The sequence below is a fragment of the Hypomesus transpacificus genome, chromosome 7 (assembly GCF_021917145.1).
Source record: "Hypomesus transpacificus isolate Combined female chromosome 7, fHypTra1, whole genome shotgun sequence".
NCBI classification, from domain to species: Eukaryota; Metazoa; Chordata; class Actinopteri; order Osmeriformes; family Osmeridae; genus Hypomesus; species Hypomesus transpacificus.
The window spans coordinates 1,317,935-1,345,234 of record NC_061066.1 but is presented as its reverse complement, the minus strand read 5'-3'; the positions used below and the strand labels follow the sequence as shown (position 1 = coordinate 1,345,234).

The 27,300-nt window shown below is 48.3% G+C and overlaps 1 protein-coding gene across 3 annotated transcripts; it reads left to right on the top strand.

Moving 5' to 3' along the window:
• acss3 (acyl-CoA synthetase short chain family member 3) lies at positions 1-27,300 on the top strand. 3 transcript variants are annotated; one of them, XM_047023057.1, is made up of 16 exons: positions 1-443; positions 1,286-1,430; positions 1,597-1,785; positions 2,467-2,601; positions 3,939-4,079; positions 4,858-4,938; positions 5,074-5,169; positions 6,708-6,859; positions 10,531-10,634; positions 19,149-19,244; positions 19,688-19,751; positions 24,233-24,314; positions 24,659-24,781; positions 24,923-25,022; positions 25,149-25,324; positions 26,017-27,300. In XM_047023057.1, the coding sequence occupies exons 1-16, from the start codon at positions 118-120 to the stop codon at positions 26,098-26,100; spliced, it is 2,094 nt and encodes a 697-aa protein (XP_046879013.1). In that variant the 5' UTR covers positions 1-117; the 3' UTR covers positions 26,101-27,300. The 3 variants fall into 3 exon arrangements, with proteins under 3 accessions (XP_046879013.1, XP_046879015.1, XP_046879014.1); XM_047023058.1 differs by lacking the exon at positions 1-443 and adding an exon at positions 859-966; XM_047023059.1 differs by lacking the exons at positions 24,923-25,022; positions 25,149-25,324; positions 26,017-27,300 and having other exon boundaries at positions 24,174-24,314; positions 24,659-24,775.

The following is a 27,300-nucleotide window of genomic DNA, read 5'->3' as shown; positions in this document are numbered from 1 at the left end:
TCTACAGCATTGTTGAGAGCTTTCCTGAAGCGTGCGTTCACGCTTAATTAATGACGCTTCAACCACGGGAAAGTATTGTGTTTACCTGTGCAATAATCCGCGGAAAAAACGCCAGAGATGCGTATTTTACGGCCGATTGGATGGAGTTTTACTTTAAAAAATGACATTACAAAATTCCGAACAGAAAAATTCACGCCATGCAAAAGTTTAACTTCCCTTGCTACTCCTTGGAGTGATAGACGGAGACTGTTAAGACTTATAAACCTTCCTCGAGTAAATTTTACGCGACAGTGTACAGAGTACACCAAACTGAGCTACGAAGAGTCATTCAGAGCTGCGAGGGACAACCCTGAAAAGTTTTGGAATGAAGCAGCTCAGAATATCTCCTGGTTTGAGCCATGGAGCCAGACACTGCAGATTGACGATGCCATATTCCCAAACTGGTATTACCATTTATTAGGCTGCGTCAAATCCAATTAAATGAACGAAAATTACCGACTTGTTCAATGTGTGATCAATGTGATCTGTTATTGGCCTAATTTGGCAACTTTTGCATGACATCAGAAGTTGAGTTGATAAACTTCAGTATCAAAATACTTCAGGCTATTCATCAGAAAGTTGTTGGTTTGATTCCCGGCGTGCCAAATGACGTTGTGTCCTTGGGCAAGGCAATTCACCCTACTTGCCTCGGGGAGAATGTCCCTCTGGATTAGAGCGTCTGCAAAATGACTAAATGTAAATGTAAATTTAGCAGATACATTTTTATCCAAAATGACGTAGGCTATACATATTGCATAGCCTATAGAAAGTATAGCAGAAGATCAAGGATCAGAAGTGCACAATTCAACAATTGTTGTCATGGTAGAGTAGCCTATTGTAGTAGAGTAACGTTCAGTGTTTAATGGAGACTGCCATTTGATTGACCTCTATGCTGCCTTGAAACAACGCTTCTGAAGGACATGGCATGTGAGTGACTTTGCATGATGTCTCCTATTCTTGCGCGGGTGAACTTGGAAAAGCAGCCAGAGCCCAGACGCCATCTGCTCCTCTCAGCACCTCTGTAACTAGATGCAGCGCTCTTAATGAGTCGAGGTTTTTCACCTCCCCTATGATCAGGGATTGAGCACAGATGCTGCACTTTGTAGGAAAAGTTATTTCTCACACCTTTTCAGTCTTTGCTACGTTTTTGTGCTTCAAAGTTTTTTTTGTGCATGTTATTGAATAGGATTGAATTGAATTGCGTCTCCGAGACGTCCAAAAATGTTACTTGTATTCTTCATGTAAGGTACGTTGGAGGGAAACTGAACGTTTGCTACAATGCGGTGGATTGTCATGTGGAAAGTGGACGAGGAGACCAACCTGCCATCATTTACGAGAGCCCTGTCTCTGAAACCAAGCAGATCATCACCTACAAGGAACTGCTGCAACAGGTATGACCAATATAATACGCCAAGTAGAGCATTCAATTCAATCAATCAAATCAATAAACCAAAAATCAAACCTAAAATGTCATTAAAACAAACCATTGGGTTTTCTATACATTGTGAATGCCACATACAATACGTGTTTTATCCCTTGTATTTGCCCTCTGCCCAGGTGTCTAGGCTGGCAGGGGTGCTGGTGAAACAGGGGGTGAAGAAGGGAGACCTGGTGGTCATCTACATGCCCATGGTGCCCCAGGCTATGTTCACCATGCTGGCCTGTGCCAGGATAGGTGCCACACACAGTCTTATATTCGGGGGCTTTGCCTCCAAGGAGCTCTCAGTCCGTATCGACCATGCCAAGGTATAACAATGCCCAGAAGGCCTCACCACAGTTAGAGTTCATTATTCATTAGCGTTCAAAGCACGATTTTCTCAGTCGCTGTGTGACTCACTAATGCAACTGCTAGTTTATTCCAAAGGATAATGCAAGGTCATTGTCGCTCTGTTTTTTAGTATTAAAAATATGCTTGCTAACATTGAACTACTGTACACTCTGGGATCAATCCATAGGAGTTTCCCAATGAGAACGACTCCAGTAGGGTTAACCCTACCCACTGTACTGCTGAATGAGATAATTGAAAGTTGATATCCACTGAGCAGGCAGGGATGTTACATTAGATAATGGACCCTGTGAAGTCAAGTGAGGTATTTCTATGGGGGATTTGGTCCAAAGCAGCAGGGATATTAGCCATTGTAACGGCTCTGATGGGGGATTTGATCAACCTAAAGCCTTGTGAGTCCTTGGCACATAGGTGCATCAGCGTACACGATCCACAGACACAGAGGACCCTTACTTCAGCCTCTGTGTCGTAAACATATCAGCCGTTTATATGGATAACTGTATAAACTGAATGTTAAACATGTTGTAGATGATATTACATTTTATGGGCAGAGGAAAGGTGACATGATTGGCACTGTCGGTTATATCCTGTACATGTTAAGGTAGATACATTTGATTTATTTGAAGTGTTTTTTCTGTCAGCCCAAGATGATAGTGACAGCTTCGTTTGGGATTGAGCCAGGCAGGAGGGTGGAGTATATTCCTCTGGTGGAAAAAGCTCTGGAGTTCAGCTATCATAAACCCTCCAAGGTCCTGATCTACAACAGACCCAACATGGTGAGAGGGCCCAACACACACACACACACACACAGACAGACTTTACAGGCATTTTAGAGATGGCAAAGATAGCTTTAGGCAAACAGCATCAACATTGAAATTAGAACCTAAATGTTTGGGCCTGACAACACATCTGGAAACTGAACTTGATTCAGAAGCATCACATCACATGCTCTGCTAAACCATCCAAATGATCTCCTTACTTAGTTATGCAATGTCAGTATAATGTTAATGGACCATGATTCTAGTAGTGATGAGGTAACAAGGCTCTTAAAGCAACGTTTATGAAGGTGAAGGCAGTCTTGACAGGACCGGTTTAAATAATCTGTTGGATGAAACAGAAGTTGGAGGTAAGCGAGGCACAGAGACTGAGCAGGGCGATGATGCTCATTGAATGGAAATGCAAAATGTGCGTGTGTGTTTTGAGCTGTGAGACTGAATCGCCGAGCAATGTGATGTTGTCCCGTTGCAGGGAGTTTGGCGTGAGGCCAGACGGGAAACCAGGTCCAACTGTGCAGAATAAGACAGACAATTTTCTCCTTTACAGCCAGCAGCCAATTAGACAGTAATGTGATGGAACTCCTGCAAGCCAAGATGAGTTTCGGTTTTGTTCAGAAAAAAAAGAAACTCAGAAATCAGCGCTTGGGGAAATCATTCCCAATATGCCTCCCAAATATTGCAATCACTCTTCTTCAAATTACATTTTAGGTTCTTAGCTAAAGTATCAATACTGCCTGTTTGAAGAACATAACCTAATGCCTTTGGGGCTTGACATCTACCATTTCCTGTTATAGAACTGAGTATATCCACTGCAAGCGCTTTTGATCATATAACAGAGAAAATATTTTATTTTGTAGGGGGGGTGGTCTTTTGTTGTCATGGAAACAAACAGTGTCATTGAAATGCCAAAATGCACTGGGGAAAAATAACATTGTTACTAGTGAACTGGTCTTAGTCTTACTTCCTGGTTAAAGAAGATCAATGTCCATAAGAATTTAGAAGTACAGCCCTTCTGTTGAATCATCAATCAACCGTACAGGAAAATCTCCATAGAGGACTTTCACTCGTCCAATAGGCTTGCTTAATTCAGAGCAAAAGCCCACAGTGTCACTGGCTATTAGAATGAAGTTTTAAGCCGCTTAAGATTTTAAGGGGCTTCTTGTCTTTGGCCTACGAGCCGTTGTGCAATTTCAGTCCCCAATTTTCTTTGTCGGTAAGTTTCAAGCAATTTGAAACATGCTTCACTGAAGCAACCCAATTACCTTTGTCCTGTAGGATAATATCTGTGTGCATGATAAAGTCATGGATGTGTGTCTCCCCTTTGGTTTCCACTCCAGGGGAAGGTGTCCATGCACCCTGACCTGAGTCTGGACTGGGAGGAGGAGATGGCCAAGGCCCATCCCCATGACTGTGTCCCCCTTCCTGCCAACCACCCTCTCTACATCCTCTACACCTCTGGGACTACTGGGGCTCCTAAGGTACTGTAGGGGACATACCTCGCACCAAAGCCAGCGAGAGATTGTGTATGTGTGTGGCTTTGTTGAACAACCCTTGCGGGGGTATAAGATGGTGATGATGGTGTACCACGCTGGAAGTGAAGGATTTCAGCTAAGAGCATTGTAAATGGAAAGCAACATAGCCAGACACTATTCTGTCTGTCTGTAAATCCATCTGGCTCCTGGATGCTGCCTGGCATTATTGACTCTTCTGTTCTAACCTGCTGTTTTCTCATTTTCTGAAATCCAAGAAATCTATGGAAGCACACAACACGAGTTAGACCGTGACAGGAATTGACCATGCCCACAAAATAATAATAATGGTAATACATTCATGTACCAGATGCCTTCATCCAAAGCGACGCAGGGGTGGGGGGAGGAGGAGGAGCAGTGATTTAAATGTCTTGATTTGCAGTCAACATGCTCTACCACTGAGCTATACTCACCCTAGGAATCAATGCCATGAATACTATGCCCATATGGAATACCATGCCCACTACCATTCCCAGTCACATGACACCTTCCCATTGTGTAGCTCAACACTTTCCCAGTGGGCTGTATGACACATTCCTAGTGTGGCAGTGAGGATTATCATTTTATTGGTGAGTAAATAGCCACAGTAGTTAAGTTTGTTTGAAACAATGGGAAAAAATAGCCTGGGGGCACTGTCTTGCCCAAGTGTCTTGGGTCCAAGGATGATTGCCACATAACACTGCATAACACTACACCTGTCACTTGTTTCCTGCTTGTTGATTCTCAGGGCATTGTCAGAGACACAGCCGGCTATGCTGTGATGTTAAAGTGGACCATGTCAAATATTTATGACCTGAGGCCTGGTGAGGTAAGCCAGAGAAACAGTCCTCTGTGTTCGCCTGCCTTGTGTTGTAGTCAATACTCACTGCTGGACTTTTGAGTCACTTAGATTCCTGTTTCATTTAGTTTATCTTTCCATCTGTTTATCTCTGTTATCTGTCAGGTGTGGTGGGCAGCGTCTGACCTGGGCTGGGTCGTTGGTCATTCCTACATTTGCTATGCCCCTCTTCTCCATGGCAACACAACAATTCTCTATGAGGTACGTAACCAACCAATTACAGGCCTGTTGGGTGGTAATGTAATTTGAACCTAGTAACAGACATGCAAGTCTCTTTCTCAATGACCAGTCTTATCTGTTCAGCCATCTGTAATATACAATATCTAGAATAGGTATCCTTAATTCAATTGCCTATGGATGATTGTTTTTTGATTATACGAATGCCCTTGGTCATTATAGCCGGTTTATGTTGGCCTCATTAAACCAATATTCAGCTGTCTGGGAGAAATCATGTTTGTTGTGTGGTGGGTGGAGGTTATATTCTTGTACATTTGGCTGGTGATTCTATCCTCAATACTAAATATGGATATTTATACAGTACAGCTTGTGACTGCTTATTGGTCTCTCTCTCATTAGCCAGTCTCTCTATCGCGCCGAGAAGAGAACAGGAGGTGGATATTGAATACACTCGTCCTCCATCAAAGCCTCCAACACTGCTCTTTGTTTGTGTAGCACAATGCTCACTGTTGTTTCAACAGCCTCACAACCTCCACGCTTGCTCCGACACAATACCCTCTGTCTTTTTCTCTGCGATCAGTAAGCAGTACCAAATATTTACCCAGGGAGGAGATGACAAGCGGACCTCGGCTCGGACTGTTTACTCTGTTCACTTCATCTCACCCTCACGCTGTTGTCCCCAATCACGCAGCTGGGAGCCGTCACACTGAAGCTTTACCACTGGGATATTGGAGACGCTGTTTGAGCGCCGTCCGTTCCTCCTGATATTGCCTTTTGTGAACACGCACTACCTTCTGGATAGTGTAATCCTGTTTCTAATCCATCAATCTCAGACCATCTGTCTGGAAGGCACACTTCTATTGCTGCTTCCGCATTCCAGAAAAGACGGCATAAATATTCATGCGTTCAACGTGTACGGTGGCTGTGGACGGTAGTTAATCTGGTTTAGCATTAGCTATGCTGGATGGAACTGAAGAGTTGGCTTCTGTTTCTTACTCTCTTACTTGAAATAAACACTGTGTGAATAGACAGCTGCTCGCTGCATAATCCCTACCAGGCCCTCGCATCTCACAAACGAGATCTGAACATGTTTGTTATGGTGATATAGTGTCCAGTGTTGTGTTTACAGTAACTGTTGGACAGTACTGTTTAGTATCCATGGTGTGTGTACAGTCGCTGATAAAAGAGGAGGATGTAGAATCCAGCGTTGTGTGTAGCTGATGAAAAGGACTGTAATCGTATCCATGGTTATGTGTAGATGATGGAGAGAGCTATGTAGTATCAATGGTTATGTGTAGATGATGGAGAGAGCTATGTAGTATCCATGGTTATGTGTAGATGACGGAGAGAGCTATGTAGTATCCATGGTAATGTGTGGCTGATGGAGAGAGCTATGTAGTATCCATGGTTATGTGTAGATGACGGAGAGAGCTATGTAGTATCCATGGTAATGTGTGGCTGACGGAGAGAGCTATGTAGTATCCATGGTAATGTGTGGCTGACGGAGAGAGCTATGTAGTATCCAGGGATGTGTGGAGCTGATGGCCAGGTTCTCTCTGCAGGGGAAGCCAGTGGGGACTCCAGACGCCGGGGCGTTCTTCCGCGTCCTCTCGGAGCACGGCGCATCCTCCATGTTCACCGCGCCCACCGCCATCCGAGCTATCCGCCAGCAGGACCCCCAGGCTGCAGCAGGGGGCAGGTACCCCCTCACCAGGTGTGTGTCACAGCACGATGGGCTGTTTCCAGATTTACTCTCCCTCCGTGGTGCTCCGCACCTCCAACTGGTGCCGGCAATACGGGAGTAGGATTCTTAATCTCACGTCAAGGTGTTTCTTTAAGACTTTAAGAAGCATCAGGATTCATATACATATGTAGGTGCCAAGACCTTCTGTGTATTCTGTCTCCATTGTAGCGTACGCTAGGGTTTAAGTATTAGAGCAAGACTAGAGCGGTGGATTATCACCCAGTTGCTTAGTGAAGACCAGCTGAAAGAGGTGTGGAGATAGTAGTTTGAACAAAACCAGTTCGGACCAAAGGTCGAGAGCGGATTATGCCACGGTTTGACCTCTTTGTAGCTGAAAGGTTGTCATGTCTCTAATCCCACCTCAGGAGGTCAGTCCTACGAGGACGAGGGCTGTGCTCTCCCAAGGCTGGCCGCTCTCTCCCTCGTCAGCCTGCCGACATCACCATTACGTTTCACATCATTCATTTAGCAGATGCTTTTCTCCAAAGGGACATGCATGTAGTGCATAGAAAGGACAGGGTAAAACCCAGGACCAGAAGTGCAGAGTTCCAACAGTATTTGGTGGGGTTAGAGTCAAGGAACAGAGCAGGCGTCTGCTGGAGCGGTGTCCTCGCCCTGCCTCATCCCTCCCTCGCCCTGCCTCATCCCTCCCTCGCCCTGCCTCATCCCTCCCTTGCCCTACCTCATCCCTCCCTCGCCCTGTCTCATCCCTCCCTCGCCCTGCCTCATCCCTCCCTCGCCCTGCCTCATCCCTCCCTCGCCCTGCCTCATCCCTCCCTCGCCCTGCCTCATCCCTCCCTCGCCCTGCCTCATCCCTCCCTCGCCCGTCTTCGACACTCCTGATCTGTGTTTTCATCACAGGCTGATTGGGATTTAATCAGGATAGATGACGGTGGGGGGGGGGCAGGTCAGGGCGCCTCACACCCATTAAATCAGGCCGCTGTGGAAAGCAGCTCGACCATCCCCCTTCTGGGAAGGACTCGGATCATATCCAACTGACAACAGAAGAGATTAGATTTCTTAAGAAATCCCCTTTTGGCAATGTTTGGACTGTTCGTTGTTCATTGTAAGGCAGACACATTGTGTTTTGTTCTTTTAATATGTAAAAGATAAATTTACTTTGAGGTTTAGTGGTGGCTATTCACACAGGATTTGAAAGCTTGCTTCTTTATAATCTGAACCTGCCCTTCACCACACTGTCATGAAGCAGGAAGTATGAAGACAGATAGTTTCATTCTAGTTTTGGGCAATGGAATATCTGGTTGACCTTTCCCACGGTGCAATGCAATCAATATTTATTATTGGAGACCACTATGACTACTATCAAAAGTGCACTCTTGTTTTTTACCAAACAAGTGGTATTACTAGCAATTTGGGGGCAGTTTTTTGACAAGACAGAATCATTTGTTGAAGGTTAAGACAATCATTTTAAACCAGACAAAAATGGCCATTAAAGTCTCCATCATTTCTCTTTTGGTACACATTTAGACAGCAAAATATCTTACAAATGTATTTCTTCAGACCAGTATTATTGCACAAGGAAATGTATTGCTTAGATATAAAAAAACCAACAAGGTACAGCTTTGAAGGCCAAGGGTAAGATACACATGAAATATATATCATCCTTGAATAAACTCCTACCTTTCTGTGGCACACAACCTAGTTCTTGGCTCACTTACTATGCGTTTCTAATTGCACGAGTTGCAGGAACGTGACATTCTGCTGCATTGAGCTTTTATCAACCACTAGATTGCTGACAATCTATTGAAGATTAGCTTTCTATACCGTCACAAAGTACAATGTAGGTTTTGTATCGATTTTCTGTCATCGACAGACGCACTTGACAATGTTCAGTTTTATTAATATAGTATGAGTGGATCAAAGTCTGTTGGTTCAAGGTTGTAGCTTATGACAGCTTTCACATCATGTAATTTCTTACCACATTGATTCCTAAGTACGTTTACCTCAATCAATCTTCTCTCTTGACAAAAACGACATAGTTCAATGAAACAGCTTGGAAAGGTGCAATTTATATCCAAAGGTGTGATAAAAATGCCAGACATCAATTCAGTCACAGCATTGGGCCTTGAGGCCAGGCCTGTTTCACAATCTCCAGCAGCACATACATTTAGTATTTACTGTTGGGTTATATTGAGAGTAGCATGCGTGAATTGCTAGCTTTGTCTGTAATAGCCCCTTGGAGCATTACCAACAAGATTAAGCAATTTTGCTCGTCAACCCGTGTGTCAGGAAAAAATAATGAGAACTGGCTACACAGCTCCCTGGTAGTAAGAGTGGCACTGCTGGTTGTCAGGGGTCCCCAGAGATGGTGGGGCCAAACGAGAGTGAGCACTTCATAGCTCTGATGCCAAGCTCACAAGCAGGCTCTTAAATGGGTGACAACGTTCATGACTCCAGTCAATCGTGTTTTTGCAGCTCACAAGACCAGTCAGCCTGACTCCCTGAGCTCTAGGCAGGGGGGGGGGGGGGGGGGAGCAGGAAGACGAGCAGGAAGCAGCTCGTCTTCCTCGCCACCTGATGTAGCACAGCTGTCTTCTTCCGTTTTTTTAAGGATTTCGTGGTTGTTTTACGTTTGCAGATTATGCGTCTAAAATGACACTACATATTCACACACCCACACAGAAATGGGCGCACACACACACCAACACTGTACACACACACACACACACCAACACACAAACTCTGTACACACAAAGCCCAGACCGTAGGAGGTGATTATTTCTGCTCCTGTTGATAATTAAATGCAAAGTTCTCAGGCTCGGGTACTGCCACAGTGTTGGGTCCTATTGTTGCCTGTAAAAGGCTGAGGCAGATCCCGTGGAGAATTGCTGGGATGTACTGACACCACACCACATGAATTATACACACAGCTCCATCCAAGGCTGCTCTGTCCAGCGATGCCTTGTGCTACACTGATGCACAGTAGCAACCAGAGAACTCAAGGTGACTTGGTGACATTGGAATTTGGGCCTTCATGTAGACTACAGAGGAGCGAGAGCAGGTGTTGTGTCTTAGACCCCTGGCGTCTGTCATACTCAGCTGGGTGTTGTGTAGAGAACTGTTCCTCATGTCTATTGTGTTTAGATCATATCAGGGTGTTAGTGTGACCCACATAACCATAACTTACTGATTAGCACTCCTGCATGTTTTGTGGGTTTGAAGCGTCCCATTGATAAGAATAGCTTTGGACATTGTTACTTGTGGGCCACCTTATTTAGAGGTTTTACTTTATCTGACAGTCTGAAGGTCAACAGTAAAGATTGGAAAAGTTTTCTCTTTATTTTACAAACCCGTATAAACAGAGGAATGTTTTACCAGTCTTGCAGCACCAGTGTCAATATTTTAGTTATTATTGGAATTCATCTTGTAGGTTACGGACCCCGTGACTGGATTTCAATCCTTCATTTCACCTCACACCATTTTATACAGCAACATAATTCTATACTTTACCTCAGAATACGATGCAGCAATATCCCCTGAAAGCCCCTCTGCATTTCCATATAGATAGCATATCTACTTGCAATGTACATTGGGGTTAGTAGAACCAGCACCACTAGGTGTTTAGGAACTGTTCATAAGAGTACGGGGTGATAGACAGCTGCCTGTCTTGTGTCCACCAGGCTGCGCAGTCTGTTCCTGGCTGGAGAGCGCTGTGATGTGGAGACTCTGGAGTGGGCCAAGAGGAGCTTCAGAGTGCCTGTTCTGGACCACTGGTGGCAAACAGGTAAGACTTGTGTTATCCTGAAGGTCTCCGGAAACGCCACACGTTTCAAGTACTACAATAGTACGTTATCCGAGTTAGGAATTCAGACAATGGGAAAAGTTCAAAGCCCTTTTGTAAAAACACACCGTATCTTTCCGAGGGACACCGACCACTTAGGCAGAGATAAAGACGTAACAGAATCTCATTACAAGAGCCCATTTTTCTTGGCACTTGCGTTCAGCATGGTAATGGTCTGAGGCTGTCGGTGTGTGGGGAAACTGCTAACGTGGCGTCTTGGAGTCATCAGTTCCCTTGACAGCTGCTCACCCTGGAGTTAAGCAACACCTCACTGGATCATTCCTCTCTCATGTAGTCATGTAACGTACTGAAATAGACCAGTTACCTGTCGTGATGAATCCTTCTTACATAAACTGCTGTACATTTGGGTGTTGCGCCTATCTATGGCTAAGTGCTGTACTTAGAGCTGACTAAAGAAGAGAAATGAGGGTGTAATGGTTTGGGGGAAGTGCAGGCTCAGTAACAGTGGTGCTTTTAATGCCCTGAGGCACCCATTCTATTCCCATAGCCACCCTATTAACATGATCAAAATCTCAATTTAGCCTAATGATAATCTCTGCACGGAGCAGGGGCGATCCAGTGATTTCACAGCGATTGGGTGTGTGACTTCTTGTTGCATTGTCAGGCACATTGAAACCGATGAGGACAGAGTAAGAAGAGAGGCTAGGGGGACTACCTCACAGTTGACCCGCCATGAATCTTCACCGTTGACGTTTTGCGGATGACAGGACGTGTAATGATGGGGGGGGGGGGGGAGGATTCGAGTCTGAGGGACCTAATGACTCTGGAATGGCTGAGCCACTAGTAGATGCTGGATGAGAGGGTCGTGTCTGTGTTCCAGGCAGTGAGCGACCTCCGTCCGGCTAGGTAACCTCTCCTCGGCCTCTCAGACAAACCATGATAAATGCAGCAGTGGAGGCCGGCGTAGAGACCGCGGAGTGGTGGGGTTGTATTTTCCACCATCGCGATCCCCATGGACAAGGAATCAATAGGGGACACGTCTGTGTTTAAATATAGAATCGATAAACCCGTTGAGAAGACATCGACCTTGAGAACGAACGGCCCTGTTGTGCGGGGGGTCTACAAAACGCCTGCTTCCAGTTCAACCCAGATTAGTCCATGCTGGTGAAGCATTCATCAGACTTTCTGCCTGCCGTAGAACAGGATCAGATCACGGTATTGAAGCTGGATTGTTTCGCGCCCTCTTCGGTTGATGTAATGTGTTGTAATATGGCATATTGCATAGGCCTGTGTACATTTTGAACTGATACGGACTAAGTCCTTTTTAGAAAGTGTTGAGTCAGTTAGGCTGATTCACTCAGTTGCACTGGGCCTTCAGTCATATAGGGAAATTAATAAAAAATCCTCAAATGAAGTAGATAGCACTCAAACGGAATCTCTAATCATTCCCAGAGCTTCATCATACTTACTCTGGTCATACTGGATCTCCTCTAAACCGGTTCTGATCCGACTGCAGTTTTAGCAGGCCTGCACACAATAACATTGTTATGTAAGCTGTTATGACTCTCTACAGCTCAGCAGTAAATGCACAGTCAAGAGGAGAGAGAGAGGGAGAAAAGAGAGGGAGGGGGAGGAGGGGGAGGAGGGTGAGTGATTGACACTCCATCGTGTGGCCCAGACACACACAGTTTCCACCCACACACAGCACAGGATCAAACTCTCCTGCTGGCCTGTAGTTTTAACACGGATTCTGCTTCTGTGGTCCTCAGCCCAGGCACTGCACACGCTGTGGCGTCCCACCGCCACTCAGACAGTTGAGACGCGTGCAATTTAGAAGTTTGGGGTCGGACAAATTGAGAAGAGCGCTCACGTGCGTTCAATGAACAGTAGAAAACCCTTTCAAACTGACAAATCCCAATCTCAGGATGAGCCTAGCTGCACCAGGGTTGGCCGCTCACGCCGGTACGCGAGGCGCACGACTGGATACTTTCCTTCACGTGATAGGCCAATGGTATTTGTATCGCACTCTGCCTCGAGGCCCTCCCCTCCTTTTCAGCCCTGTCGGCTCTGTTTTTATGGAGAGAAGTGTTGATTAAGGAACGCGTCGCAGCCGTCGGGCGTGTTCGCTGAGTGGGGGAGTGAGGAAGGGGGGGGTTAGAGTGGCCATCTACAAGCTGGCCCAGGTGCTGGGAGGGCTGGGAAGCCCCTGAATCCCTGGGGATGCCACATCTCTCTCACACACACACACACACACACACACACACAAGCAGCCCAGAGGAAATGTTAATGCTATTGTCTCTACCTCTGTGCTTCCGGGTATATTACACAAAGGAAGGTATGGCGTTTATTAAAGATTTATCAGCTGTGGATGTTCAATAAAACCCAGGGTGCTCTTTATTGGGTAGCTTGTCGACTGTGCACTGTTTATTGAAATTATAGCTCTTTCCTCATTCTCCACACGTGTGTGTGTGTGGGGGGATAAAGGGAAAGAGACCAAAACAAGTCTTTTGAGAGTGATAAGCAGAATACCTCAGACAGACACAATATGTCGAAGAAGCATAATGAATGAGTGCATAAAAGTCTTACGGCTCTATCTCAACTGTTTCTGTGTGAGAGGGGAGGACTGGAGGCCTGGTCTTATCTTCTAGGCTTGCAGTCTGGCTCAGTTCCAAGCTTTCTTGGACAGCATGTCTACCAGGGAAGTTCCAGCCAAAAGGAATCAAGTCCAAACTCGAGGCTAGCCGTGCTGTACTTGTTTGTCGTGATGCTTTCCCTCAAGTGTCTGAAGTCTGGCGACTATTTCCATTTACTAGGTGTAGACATTCATGTCTCGTGGATGTAAGAAACTGCAACACAGAAATGTGTTGCAGTCTATAAGAGGCCCTGGGCTTGCGTTAATCATACTTGTCTGAAGGTTTTACTCAGTGATCTAACTGCAGATATTTCACACTTTTATGGAGTCTAAATAGACAACTGCTTTTCCATATTTCCTTGTGAAGTGAACGGAAGCAGAACAATCTTAAACACAGTCTGGGATTACTGATGAATGTAGATATTCAGTTCCATAGAGGACAGATTGCAGAAAACTCGTTTTTCTTCAGTGATGAGAAGCATTAGAATGACTTTGTTCATAGCTGGTGGTGCTTCTGAAAATGTGTGTGGCTTGTTCATTTCCAGGCTACAGACACTCCTCAACCATGAGGGCATGTTTCTAAAGCAAACACCTTTTGAAATGCTTCTCTCCGGACGTTTGGTGAATAAACCATCACATAAAGCTGCAGTACGTGAGCGCGCGCACACACACACACACACACACTTTCTACATAAAAGGATATCAGATCTACCGTTTTGATGCAATCTGCAATTGTCCAGGGCTTTATTGAGCCTTGTGCTTGGGCCAGTCAGCTAGCCTGTTTTCACACTGTAGAATGGATACTTTCCAAATCCATTCAACCGTCCTGGGCGATTCAAGTCTTTCCACCACACAACCCTTTACTTTGATATGTAATATTCAGCAAAGCAAAGCAGAAATCGATAGAGAGAAATCGCTGCTTGCACCGCAAGGGATTGAGGGACGGTCAGATAGAGAAGAGTTGACGGGTAAAGAGAGCGAGTCCTTGAGTAGAGGTCAGTCGATCTGAATGAGATGGCTGCAGAGGCGCCCACGTCCCTCCCTGCTTCCTGGGGCTGTGTGGAGCCCTGGGCCTAGCCTAGAGTAGACATGAGCAGAGAAGGAGCACTGTTGTGCGGTAACGTGACATCACACACAGAGCCAGGAGCTGTGTGTCTCCCCCTGAGTTGTGCTCTCATCTCCAACACAGGACCTGGCTCTGCTCACCGGAGGAGATAAACACACAAGCGATAGGTAGGCTTCATGCTGATGGAAACCCAACACCAGAGGCCCGGTCAAGTGGACAGACGGTAGCTGAGGTTGTTCCACTGCATGTACTGTTGGTGTTTTTGTAATGACTTCGCAGCACTGCCAGTTGAGTACAGATCCAAATACAGAGAAATGACTGAATACTAGGAGAAGAAAGACTGGTGTAGGAGAGGGACAACAATGGCTTGTTTGTCACAGTTTCTCAGCTGATGTTGTGATTTAAGAGGACCTTCTCCTGTAGATCTTACTGTAGAAACGATGTTTCACTAAATCTCATTTAGCAGATGTTCGATCTTGTCCTTGATCACATATTCATATGAAATCACACATGCCCAACTGATTATTTAAAACGATGTAAACGGCTCATTACCAGGATTTTGACAAATTGACAGAATTTAGCTGGAATATTATTAGCATTTTCTTCCTTCCAAATGACATTTCATCTTGGCGGTATGGTGGTGTGATTAGTTTCCTTGGTAGGAAGTAGAGGTGATTTGGGCTCTGTCACATCCTGCAGGCGTGCAGCAGCGTCACATGCTGTCAGCTGATCTGCTGATTCATTCAGTTCCAGTCATCACCCCTCTCTGTGTGGCCAGGCTGCTCTCTCTATCATTTGTCTTCCTCCTAGTCTCTCGCTCTCTCTCCCTCAGCCTCTTTTGTCTCTCTCCCAGAGTTTCCACCACATGTACATTTCCAACACAATCACATATTGACACACACCCTAAGATAATCAATCCAACTGGATACCCAATACCGCCCCCCCCCTTCCACTTCAACCCCCATATTACTTGTTCAAGAGAGAGAGAAAAACTGAGAAAATGGCTGCTACTTTGAAGCCTGATAATAATCTGCGCTATTTTAAGACCCCAGTGCCATCCAGGGCGGAGGGGGGGGGGGAGGCGGCGGAGGAGGGAGGAGGGATGAAAGCTGCTGATGTCATCGCCGTTGCCGGGCAACCGTTGTGTTTCCACTCGGCAGGGTTTGGGCTGGCTCACCCGTAGTGAGAGGCGAATGATGCTGATGAGAGGCGAAATTACAGACTGATGCTGGAGGGGTGTGGGTGGGGGGGCGGGTTGGTCTGTGTGTTAGGCCCAGGGACATGGTGAATTCACCTAGCTCCCACAGGTGCCTGGGGACATGGCTGTAGCAAACATCTTCCTGCTTCCACTGTTAACTTCCAGGGATGTCAAACATCATCTCCAGACGTCATCCTCAAGCTCAACTGTTACCCATGAGAATCTTTAATGATTGGAAGACTTCATTGGAATTGTTGTAGCTTGGGCAACTTTTATGTCTTGAAGTGAATAGCCTCATTGGGTGGTTGTAATCAAATACGATTGCAATGTCTGTATGATCTTGGGATCAAGGTCAGCACATGCCAAGGTCCACTGCTCTTTCCTTGGCATCCATCTTCACAACCGAAGCGTCTCCTTCTCCCGATCGCTCAGGAACCCCATGCCGGAGGTGCAAGGAACGTGGGTACGCGCTCGCATCGCATACCGACGTGCCACTCCCCACCATGCAATGTGCCACTCCCTGCCATGCGATGTGCCACTCCCCGCCATGCGACGTGCCACTCCCCGCCATGCGACGTGCCACTCCCCGCCATGCGACGTGCCACTCCCCGCCATGCGACGTGCCACTCCCCGGCATGCAACGTGTCACTCCCCGCCATGCGACGTACCACTCCCCACCATGCGACGTGCCACTCCCCGCCGTATATTCACGCCTCTTTTTCGACTTCCTCATGAAGAAGTGCCGGCGACGTCACAGCTGCCCGTTCATTCCGGGCTTGGTTCTCCCCTGGGTGTGTGTGTGTGTACATGTGTGTGTGAGAGACCTTGATGGAGACACTGGAGTGTGAGGCTCACAGCTCACTGAGTCTGTTATCCTGCCAGAGCAAGCGGCACCCCGCTGCTTTAGGTGTGTGGAGAAGTGTGTCTATGTGTTTGCATCAATTTCCTGACTCATTCATGCAGTAATACATAGTTGTGCTCAGAACACACTTGCCAGCAAATTACCTGACTCATTACCTGTGCGTGTGTCATTGTGGTGGTTATTGCTGTAAGGTGTGTAGATATCCCCCACAGACAGATGAAGCAGAGTGAGGTTGCCGTGGCGCTGGTTGCCGTGGCGCTGGCTCTCCTTGCCGACGTCCAGGTGGTATCCAGAGGCTTCCACAGAGCAGAGAAAACACAGGGTTGTGTTTGCAGACAACCTGCAGTGGCGGTCATGCTTCCTGACGACTTCCTGGTGTGAGAAGGGCACAGTAGCACCTCTCCGTTCCTCCCCCTCTCCTCCCCCTCTCCTGTCCGCATCTCTCTCTTCATCACTCTCTCTCTTCAGCTGCATCTTTCTGCCAGAGTACAAACAGCTCTTAGCTGGAGGGTAAGATTGATATGTTTATGTGCTGACCACCGCCTGACCAGAGAGACAGAGAGAGACAGATGACGGAAGGACAGAGGATGACAGGGAATGAAGCTAGAGTCAGAGGGAGAGAGGCCACACCTATGATGGTGTCACACTAGACCTCACCCATAGCTATAAGCAGTGTATTCATCCCCATTGTTATTTTCTTGTGGCATTTCTCGTTCCCTTCCCTCTGGGCTGACTCGCTCTATCCACTTTGCCCTCTTTTGTGGCGCAATTTTGTCCATCTTTGGGAAACAGAACAAAGCACCCCCTCCCCTACCAACTTCCTCTGTGACGGGGGAATATTTCTTTGCCAGTAGCTGCTTCAGAAAAGCGCAGCCAGTGGTAGTGTATTGATATGCCTTGTCACTGCTCACAATGTGCTCCTCCTTTCCCTGCGGGGTTGGACCGGTAATCATGGTTTTGTTTGCGTTCCGGATCCCTTGTCTTCTCTGCTACCTGTTAGTCTCCAGCTCACTGATAGGACCCCAGAGCTTTGTTAACCACACAAGCTTGTCCACCCAACCACACGGCTCTCTCTTCCTTGTCGTTCTCTTTAAATAAATAAACAAACAGCACAAGTACTGTGTGTGTGTGTATATATATATATATATATATATGTCTCTCTCTCCCTCTCTTTCTGTCGGAGTAGCTGTATGAGGGTTTTCATCTGTCTGTAGAGAGAACATCCAAGAAGACTCGCAGCAACAACATAGACAATATGTATTTTCAGCTGCAACATTCAATGAGCCTACGTAAGCCGTGCATTACAAAGAAGACACCTTTTCATACAGAGACAGTCCTCGCTGTGATATCTCAAAGCCATCGGCCCTGTAATTTTCCTGCCAGGTCATATACATTCTCTTTCATCACGAGCTTGATGGCCTGCTGTCAGCACTGACAGCTACTAACAGAGCGCCATGAATGCCGGACCTTCTCAGATCGGGTGGGCTAGCTGCGTCTTCTCTGATGCTGACGGTTACATCACTGTTATAGTAACAGAGTATTTGCCGACAGCTGATAAAGCCATGGCTAAATCAACACTCACACCTTGAACCCAGTTCTATATGATACTTTCCCTGCCCGCCACCTTCACACTTGAATTGTGATTCAAGGTCAGGGCACAACTAACGAGGAAGTGGAAGGGATGGTGTGAAGACTCCTGAGAGGAGTCTTAGTGCCGGGCTGGGGGGCTTTTTTCCCCTGACGCCAGGTGAACTGAACGCCCTCAGGGCATCCCATTGGTGGAGAGCTGATTGTGGGAGGGTATTGGGTTTTAACCCTGTAGGGAGGCATGAACTTGCTGGTGATGAACGAGCACTGAGGTGTGTGGAACACCGTCTTTTAACAGGGCACAGTGACGGGAGCGATGGCAGACAGGCCTACCATTACTCTGCGCTCAGAGCTCTGTTACATTCATCTATTGGCAAGACACACACACACACACCTACCCTAAATCACTCACCCAAACCCTCTGTGGTACCTTTGGATGCTCATTCTGTGGGGAGCGAGGGCTCTTGCTGTTTGGACCAAGGGTGTGTGTGTGGGGTTGGGTGTGGGTAAGGGGGTTTGAGAGAACTGAGTGAGTAGAAATGGACGGAGGGATGAAAAGTAGCAAGTCTTCATGGAGCTGAAGTCCTGTTGCCATGTGGAGCAGATCAGGATCAGGGCTGGGAAGAGCCAGGGAAGACTGAGCGGCCCGGCTCTGAGGATTCTGGAGGGGATGAACAGGATCTGGGTGAAGGCCAGGCACACTGAGCACTGGGGCTAGATACTGACAGAACCGACAGATGTGTGGAGGGGAGTGGTGGGGAGGGCTGGCGTGGTGAGTCAGACAGGCCCATAGGAGCTGTCACAGTTCTGCTAATGTAGGTTAGTATAGCACCTCCCACCACCACTGTCCAAACACAAGCCCCTTTTCATTTGCAGCCATGGATTGGATTGTTTTCTGGACTCTGGTTGACACATGAACCAATTACTTTGCCAACAGTAGGTATACGTGTACATGTTTGGTTTGCTTTGTTTTATGGGTAAGAACTAGAACGTGTGTGTGTGTGTGTGCATTCATTTTTTTTCTCTTCTTGCACATGGTGATGAACACAACCGTGCATGAAATGAACCAAATTTCCATCCAATATAACCTTTGTGCTTTTGTCTTATCTTTCCTCTCCATTTCCCTTCCTCTTTCACTTCCTCACTGCCAGAGAGTGGATCGGCCATCACCTCGTCTTGCATCGGGCTGGGAAACTCTCCTTCTCCCCCTGCTGGCCAGGCAGGCAAGCCAGTTCCAGGATACAATGGTGAGAGCCAACCAGCCGTTGCACTAAAGCAGCCAAACTCACTCTTAAATACACTGGGTTTCACCAGAGCCTTCTGCAAAGACGGCAACCTTTTCCCAGAGTCTCTGGGAGTCTTCTCTCTCTCTCTCTCTCTCTCTCTCTCTCTCTCTCTCTCTCTCTCTCTCTCTCTCTCTCTCTCTCTCTCTCTCTCTCTCTCTCTGTCCCCACACATTCAAATAGTACACTTGCTCAAATTCTGTCGATAGTAATTATTAACAATATTGTTAAATGGATGCACCCCACAGAGTACGGAATCCTAGCATATTAGCAGGAGAATATGCATTCCACACGATGTCTATATGCAGTGATAGTCTTCGAGAGTGCCCCATATTGTTTTGTGCCTGTGCCTGAAATCCAGCATGACTCTCATAAATATCATCAGTATGCCTTTTCTCTCTGCCCAGTCACGGTGATTGATGATGACATGCAGGAGGTGAAGCCAAGGACCCTGGGAAACATCGTGGTGAGGTAAGCCACGCGGTCACGGTCGCACCTCAGCAAGCAGCCCACTCATTCTCCCAGACTGCCTCTGTCACTGGCAAGAGCAAAGCTCTCTGTCTGCTTCATGGATGCACACACGCACACACACTCACTGACACACACACACACGTACTCACTCACGCACACTCAGAAAACACACAGACACACAGTTGGATGGACTTCCTCACACCGACAGACTCACAGCTAAACACATGGACAGTTCTCTACACACACAGACAGACACAGTCAGTGACAGACATTCGTCTTTGTACTAGATAGAGAATCCCAGGTAAAGGCTGTAAAACCACTGTGAGGAGGGGAGGGGGGGATTAGATTGAGCTCCTCTAAGCTGTCCAGCAGACCCCTTCCCTCTTCCCCCAGTCCTCCCGGCATCATCTCTATCATCTCTCTCATGTTGTTACCTGTCTTCCATCCTCTCCTCCCTCCACCCTCTCCTCTCGCCACCCTCTCCTCCCTTCATCCTCTCCTCCCTCCACCCTCTCCTCCCTTCATCCTCTCCTCCCTCCACCTCTCCTCCCTCCACCCTCTCCTCCCTTCATCTTCTCCTCCCTCCACCCTCTCCTCCCTCCACCCTCTCCTCCCTTCATCCTCTCCTCCCTCCACCCTCTCCTCCCTTCATCCTCTCCTCCCTTCATCCTCTCCTCCCTCCACCCTCTCCTCCCTCCATCCTCTCCTCCCTCCATCCTCTCCTCCCTCCACCCTCTCCTCCCTCCATCCTCTCCTCCCTCCACCCTCTCCTCCCTTCATCCCTTCATCTTCTCCTCCCTTCATCTTCTCCTCCCTCCACCCTCTCCTCCCTCCATCCTCTCCTCCCTCCATCCTCTCCTCCCTCCATCCTGTCCTCCCTCCATCCTCTCCTCCCTTCATCCTCTCCTCCCTCCATCCTCTCCTCCCTCCATCCTCTCCTCCCTTCATCCTCTCCTCCCTTCATCCTCTCCTCCCTCCACCCTCTCCTCCCTCCATCCTCTCCTCCCTCCATCCTCTCCTCCCTTCATCTTCTCCTCCCTCCACCCTCTCCTCCCTCCATCCTCTCCTCCCTCCATCCTCTCCTCCCTCCATCCTCTCCTCCCTCCACCCTCTCCTCCCTCCATCCTCTCCTCCCTCCATCCTCTCCTCCCTCCACCCTCTCCTCCCTTCATCTTCTCCTCCCTCCACCCTCTCCTCCCTCCATCCTCTCCTCCCTCCATCTTCTCCTCCCTCCATCCTCTCCTCCCTCCATCCTCTCCTCCCTCCATCTTCTCCTCCCTCCATCCTCTCCTCCCTCCACCCTCTCCTCCCTCCACCCTCTCCTCCCTCCACCCTCTCCTCCCTTCATCCTCTCCTCCCTCCACCCTCTCCTCCCTCCATCCTCTCCTCCCTCCACCCTCTCCTCCCTCCATCCTCTCCTCCCTCCATCCTCTCCTCCCTCCACCCTCTCCTCCCTCCATCCTCTCCTCCCTCCACCCTCTCCTCCCTTCATCTTCTCCTCCCTTCATCTTCTCCTCCCTCCACCCTCTCCTCCCTCCATCCCTCTCCTCCCTCCATCCTCTCCTCCCTCCATCCTGTCCTCCCTCCATCCTCTCCTCCCTTCATCCTCTCCTCCCTCCATCCTCTCCTCCCTCCATCCTCTCCTCCCTTCATCCTCTCCTCCCTTCATCCTCTCCTCCCTCCACCCTCTCCTCCCTCCATCCTCTCCTCCCTCCATCCTCTCCTCCCTTCATCTTCTCCTCCCTCCACCCTCTCCTCCCTCCATCCTCTCCTCCCTCCATCCTCTCCTCCCTCCATCCTCTCCTCCCTCCACCCTCTCCTCCCTCCATCCTCTCCTCCCTCCATCCTCTCCTCCCTCCACCCTCTCCTCCCTTCATCTTCTCCTCCCTCCACCCTCTCCTCCCTCCATCCTCTCCTCCCTCCATCTTCTCCTCCCTCCATCCTCTCCTCCCTCCATCCTCTCCTCCCTCCATCTTCTCCTCCATCCTCTCCTCCCTCCATCCTCTCCTCCCTCCACCCTCTCCTCCCTCCACCCTCTCCTCCCTCCACCCTCTCCTCCCTCATCCTCTCCTCCCTCCACCCTCTCCTCCCTCCATCCTCTCCTCACTCCATCCTCTCCTCCCTTCCCTCTCCTCCCTCCATCTTCTCCTCCCTCCACCCTCTCCTCCCTCCACCCTCTCCTCCCTTCATCTTCTCCTCCCTCCACCCTCTCCTCCCTCCACCCTCTCCTCCCTTCATCCTCTCCTCCCTCCACCCTCTCCTCCCTTCATCCTCTCCTCCCTCCACCCTCTCCTCCCTTCATCTTCTCCTCCCTCCACCCTCTCCTCCCTCCATCCTCTCCTCCCTTCATCCTCTCCTCCCTCCACCCTCTCCTCCCTTCATCCTCTCCTCCCTTCATCCCTCTCCTCCCTCCATCCTCTCCTCCCTCCATCCTCTCCTCCCTCCACCCTCTCCTCCCTCCACCCTCTCCTCCCTCCACCCTCTCCTCCCTTCATCTTCTCCTCCCTTCATCTTCTCCTCCCTCCACCCTCTCCTCCCTCCATCCTCTCCTCCCTCCATCCTCTCCTCCCTCCATCCTCTCCTCCCTCCATCCTGTCCTCACTCCATCCTGTCCTCCCTCCATCCTCTCCTCCCTTCATCCTCTCCTCCCTCCATCCTCTCCTCCCTCCATCCTCTCCTCCCTTCATCCTCTCCTCCCTCCATCCTCTCCTCCCTTTATCTTCTCCTCCCTCCACCCTCTCCTCCCTCCATCCTCTCCTCCCTTTATCTTCTCCTCCCTCCACCCTCTCCTCCCTCCATCCTCTCCTCCCTCCATCCTCTCCTCCCTCCACCCTCTCTTCCCTCCATCTTCTCCTCCCTCCATCCTCTCCTCCCTCCATCCTCTCCTCCCTCCACCCTCTCCTCCCTCCACCCTCTCCTCCCTCCACCCTCTCCTCCCTTCATCCACTCCTCCCTCCACCCTCTCCTCCCTCCACCCTCTCCTCCCTCCATCCTCTCCTCCCTCCATCCTCTCCTCCCTTCATCCTCTCCTCCCTCCATCTTCTCCTCCCTCCACCCTCTCCTCCCTTCATCCTCTCCTCCCTCCACCCTCTCCTCCCTCCATCCTCTCCTCCCTCCATCTTCTCCTCCCTCCATCCTCTCCTCCCTCCACCCTTTCCTCCCTCCACCCTCTCCTCCCTCCACCCTCTCCTCCCTCCACCCTCTCCTCCCTCCACCCTCTCCTCCCTCCACCCTCTCCTCCCTCCATCCTCTCCTCCCTCCATCCTCTCCTCCCTTCATCCTCTCCTCCCTCCACCCTCTCCTCCCTCCATCTTCTCCTCCCTCCACCCTCTCCTCCCTCCATCTTCTCCTCCCTCCACCCTCTCCTCCCTTCATCCTCTCCTCCCTCCACCCTCTCCTCCCTTCATGACGTCCCTTCACTGCTGGGCTCCCGTTTACCACCTCCTGGCTGCACTTGAAATGACCCGGTGGTTAGACTGCTTCTCAATGGAGATGGTAATGTTTCACCCTGAAGCCAGCCACTTCCTCTGGTCAGAAACTCAACCTTTTCTACTGAGTTTTTAATAGGCAATCCATCATCGGAGGAGGATTATGGCAGATCCATAACACCAGGTTCCATTTTCCAGAACGTTCCTGTTCCCTAGTGTGACATCAGCAAATTCTTAAGTTGTTGTGTTTCTTTTGTTGCTGAGCGCCAACCAAGCACTACCAACGCCATTAGCGCTTGATGGAATTCAGTTTGTTTAGGTTCTTTTTTTCAGGGGGATTCAAAAGGAAACACAAAAACATCTCTAAGCTGTGACAGCCTCATTATGTTGAAAGCCTGCAGTTGCTAATGCACATTAATGAGCGTTGCCTCTGTCATTCTCTCCAGGATAATCATTGTTGGAGGTGCTCTAGCTTTGGCTGCTGTCAGTATAAAAATACTGACAACCGAAACATGGGAATTAGCATCAGGTTTTACATAAAAAATATTTAATGGAGTTTGACTGTCTAGAAACTGTCTGGAGACAAAGGAGGATGAAACGGCAACTAAGAAGCCTTTCATCTAAAGCATCTTGAAATAGTTTGATCAAAGTGTTCCTAGAAGGGTGCCTGTTTGAGTCCATGCAGTTAGCTTGGGATATCGTGATCCCTGAAGATCACATGGGTTCAAAAGGGTGATCCTTGTGACCCTCCCTAAACAAAGCATCAGTGGTCCTGTCACCCTATATCCCTGTGTGTATTAGTGTGTGTGTGTGTGTGTGTGTGTGTGTGTGAGGGTCAGGTCAGGCCCAGCAGACATTGGCACCATGTCTAGACCCACTAAGGTGTACTAAGGTAACAGTATCCCTGTTCAGACAGCTCTGTTAACCTTCAGCAGATATCTGCTCCTATCATCTTCACCCTCCCCCCCTCCCTCCCCTCCCCCCCCCCCACTAGGAAAACAACATGCAGCACTCTTGTTGACCAAGCTGCCTGTGTGCTTCTCCCGTCGCCAGACTGCCTCTACCACCGGGGGCAGCGTTGTCTCTGTGGCAGAACAGCCAGCTGTTCAGGGAGCTGTACTTCTCCAAGTTCCCCGTAGGTCCATCCTTCTGTCTTCACTCACTTCTCATCACTGTCATGTGCTTGTCATTGTCATGAATGTCCATTTGACCAAGACCTGCACGTCCTGGGGATGAATGTCACAAAGTGTAGAGCGTATTCAACTCAACCCTCGCCTGATGTTGAACGATACGTACAGCTGGTTGTCCAAACCATAAAGATGACCATGAGATTCACCATTGACAGTAACTTGTCTGTTCTGAAAACCAGCTCATGACTGGGTTGTGGTGGGAGGTGTCCCTCTAGTGGTGGTAACAGGTCAACACCCTGATCTCTGATGTTATTTAATGTTGGTCTCATTCCCCTCTCTGCTCCTCCAGGGTTACTATGACACCATGGATACGGGCTTTGTAGATGAGGAGGGGTTCCTTTACATCATGTCGCGCTCTGATGATGTCATCAATGTGGCGGGCCACAGGCTGTCAGCAGGCGCTTTGGAGGAGGTACGAGCTCCAGATCTCAGGTTGCCAGATCTCTGCATCCCTCACAGATTGCCTGCCTGCTCATTTAAAAGAGTGCAGACTTTTGTTTTTATTGTTGAAACGTCCCTTGTGTATATGTACATGTGTGTGTGTACGCTTTAGTCTGTGCTTCAGCATCCAGGGGTGGTAGACTGTGCCGTGGTGGGTCTTGAGGACTCTCTGAAGGGCCATGTCCCCCTGGCTCTCTGTGTGCTTAGGAAGGGTAAGACACACACACTCGCTCTTGTCTCGGAGTCAGGCTGCAGAACTCTAAACCACTTTAACTCGACAGTGACGCCACATATCACACAAGTGTGTGTGTGTCCACATGTGTGCGTGTGTGCCTCAGATCTCCAGAGGAACCCGGAGGTGATAGTGAAGGAGATTGTGAGTCTGGTGAGGGAGACTGTGGGCCCTGTGGCTGCCTTCCGGAAGGTTCTGTTTGTCACCGGACTCCCCAAGACGCGCTCCGGCAAGATCCCTCGCTCCTCTCTGGCTAATCTGGTCAACAACAAGCCTTACAAGGTACCATAACTCGCACCAAATGGGTGGCCAATAAAGCCCTCTCTGGTGATTCCATACCATATATTCTCATGCCAAATTGCTGATACTTGAATGTAGCTCAATCTAGAATGTAAATATTATATTTCTATGTATCTCTCTTTTGAAGTGGAGTTTAAAAAGAGCTTCTATACTCTGGATACTTCTTTGCAAGGTGAAATCACTTAAATGTTATTTAAGAACTTTAGACACTATATATTATACATTTTGAGAAATATGAACAGTTGCTGCATTGTGGAGGCTGTGTAGAACAGTAACTATTTTGCTTTTAGTGTGGATGTCGTCAGGTCCAGGGTTTTACGGTGTCAGAGGCTTAGGTCAGGTTGAAATGCAGTGTGTGTGTTTGTACCTTGGATCAAACAAAACCTTTAAACATGTGTAAGACCCTCAGACCACCGTTGATTCACGGTTGTGTAGTACACTACCAGAGCCAAGGGCAGTGATTCACTCTGGTACAGATGCCAATTCAATCAGGAGTCAAGCAGGTGTTTGATCAGTTAGACTCACAGATAGATAGAAATTGGACCTTAGTTTGACTAGGATTAAATTACGGGTAAATTAGTTCCAAACAGAATCCAATTATATCTGATTCTGAGGAAGGCCGAGGACTACTGAGGTGGAAGGGGGTTTTGATGGATGACTCTCTGTCTCCCCAGATCACTCCCACCATCGAGGACCCAGAGGTGTTCAAGGACGTAGAGAGGCAGGTGGAGAAGGCCCTGAGGCCAGCTGGGCAGTGAGGGAGCACAGGGCCTGGCGATCACCTGGGCCCCGCAGAGCTCTGGAGGTCTACTGCACTGTGAGGTGGGAATGGAAGGATGGGCCGATGGCCTGGTTCTTCTCATCACTGTCGTCTGCTACACACTCCTACAGCCATGTCAAGTAAGAAAGCATACATTGTGTGTCCATCATGCTACAGCATTTCTGGTCAGGTATGACCACTGTTACTAACTGCTTTTGGGTTCGGAATTGAGTGGCTAGACCAGTGGTTCCTAAGCCTGTCCTCAGGGACCCCCTGTCCTGCATGTTTCAGATGTTTCCCTGCTCCAACAAACCTGATTCAAATGAATGGGTCGTTATCTAGCTCTGTAGAAGCCTGGTAACGAACATGATTTTGCATCAGGTGTGTTGGAGCCAAGAAACATCTAAAACATGCAGGACAGGGGTTACCTGACAACAGAGTTAAGAACCACTGGGATAGACTAACACAGCGTGAAATAGAGTGGCAGAAAGTCCAAGTGAGCCTAGTTAAATGTGAAAATGGCAGTTAACTGATATTAGAGATTATTTTAAGACATTGTACTGTATGTAGAGGGTTCTGTTAAAGGCAGGTTCAGTAAATGTTGCAAATCGAGCAATTTTGGCTTGAGTTTAAAAGGATTCAAACCAAAATATCCCACCCCCTCCTTTCAAATCCACTACTGCCGGGAGGTAGATAGACAGACAAGTAAAACCGTCCAATCATTCCATTTGGTCCGAATGCCGTCCAATCATTAAGTTCCGTCCAAACAAAATGACTAGTCATGTTTATCACAGTCAAATTAAATAAATCAGAAATCTGTAGGCGTCACAGGACTGTCAAACCTGTAGATGTATTGGTTGCTATCAGGTTGTGTCGTTTATTTCAGCAAATATGACAGTGTATCAACATTACCGATCCTGCCTTTAACTTCATTATCAAGCCAGTAGACACCATACTGTACTATAGCCTCCAAATGGTGTTTTGGCACGTAACAATTTAGTATGATTGCTTCATAAGTCCATGTTTTAACTATTGTCACTGACAGTATTTTTTATTGACAATGAAAAGTTGTTTGATCACCACTTAGTTTTGACCAAAGTACAAGAAGTAATAAATAAAAAAAATGGACACAAATGATTCTTTGTTCGTGCAAATCAGATATGTAAAAAAACAAACCTAAATAAAAACCTTGATTGAC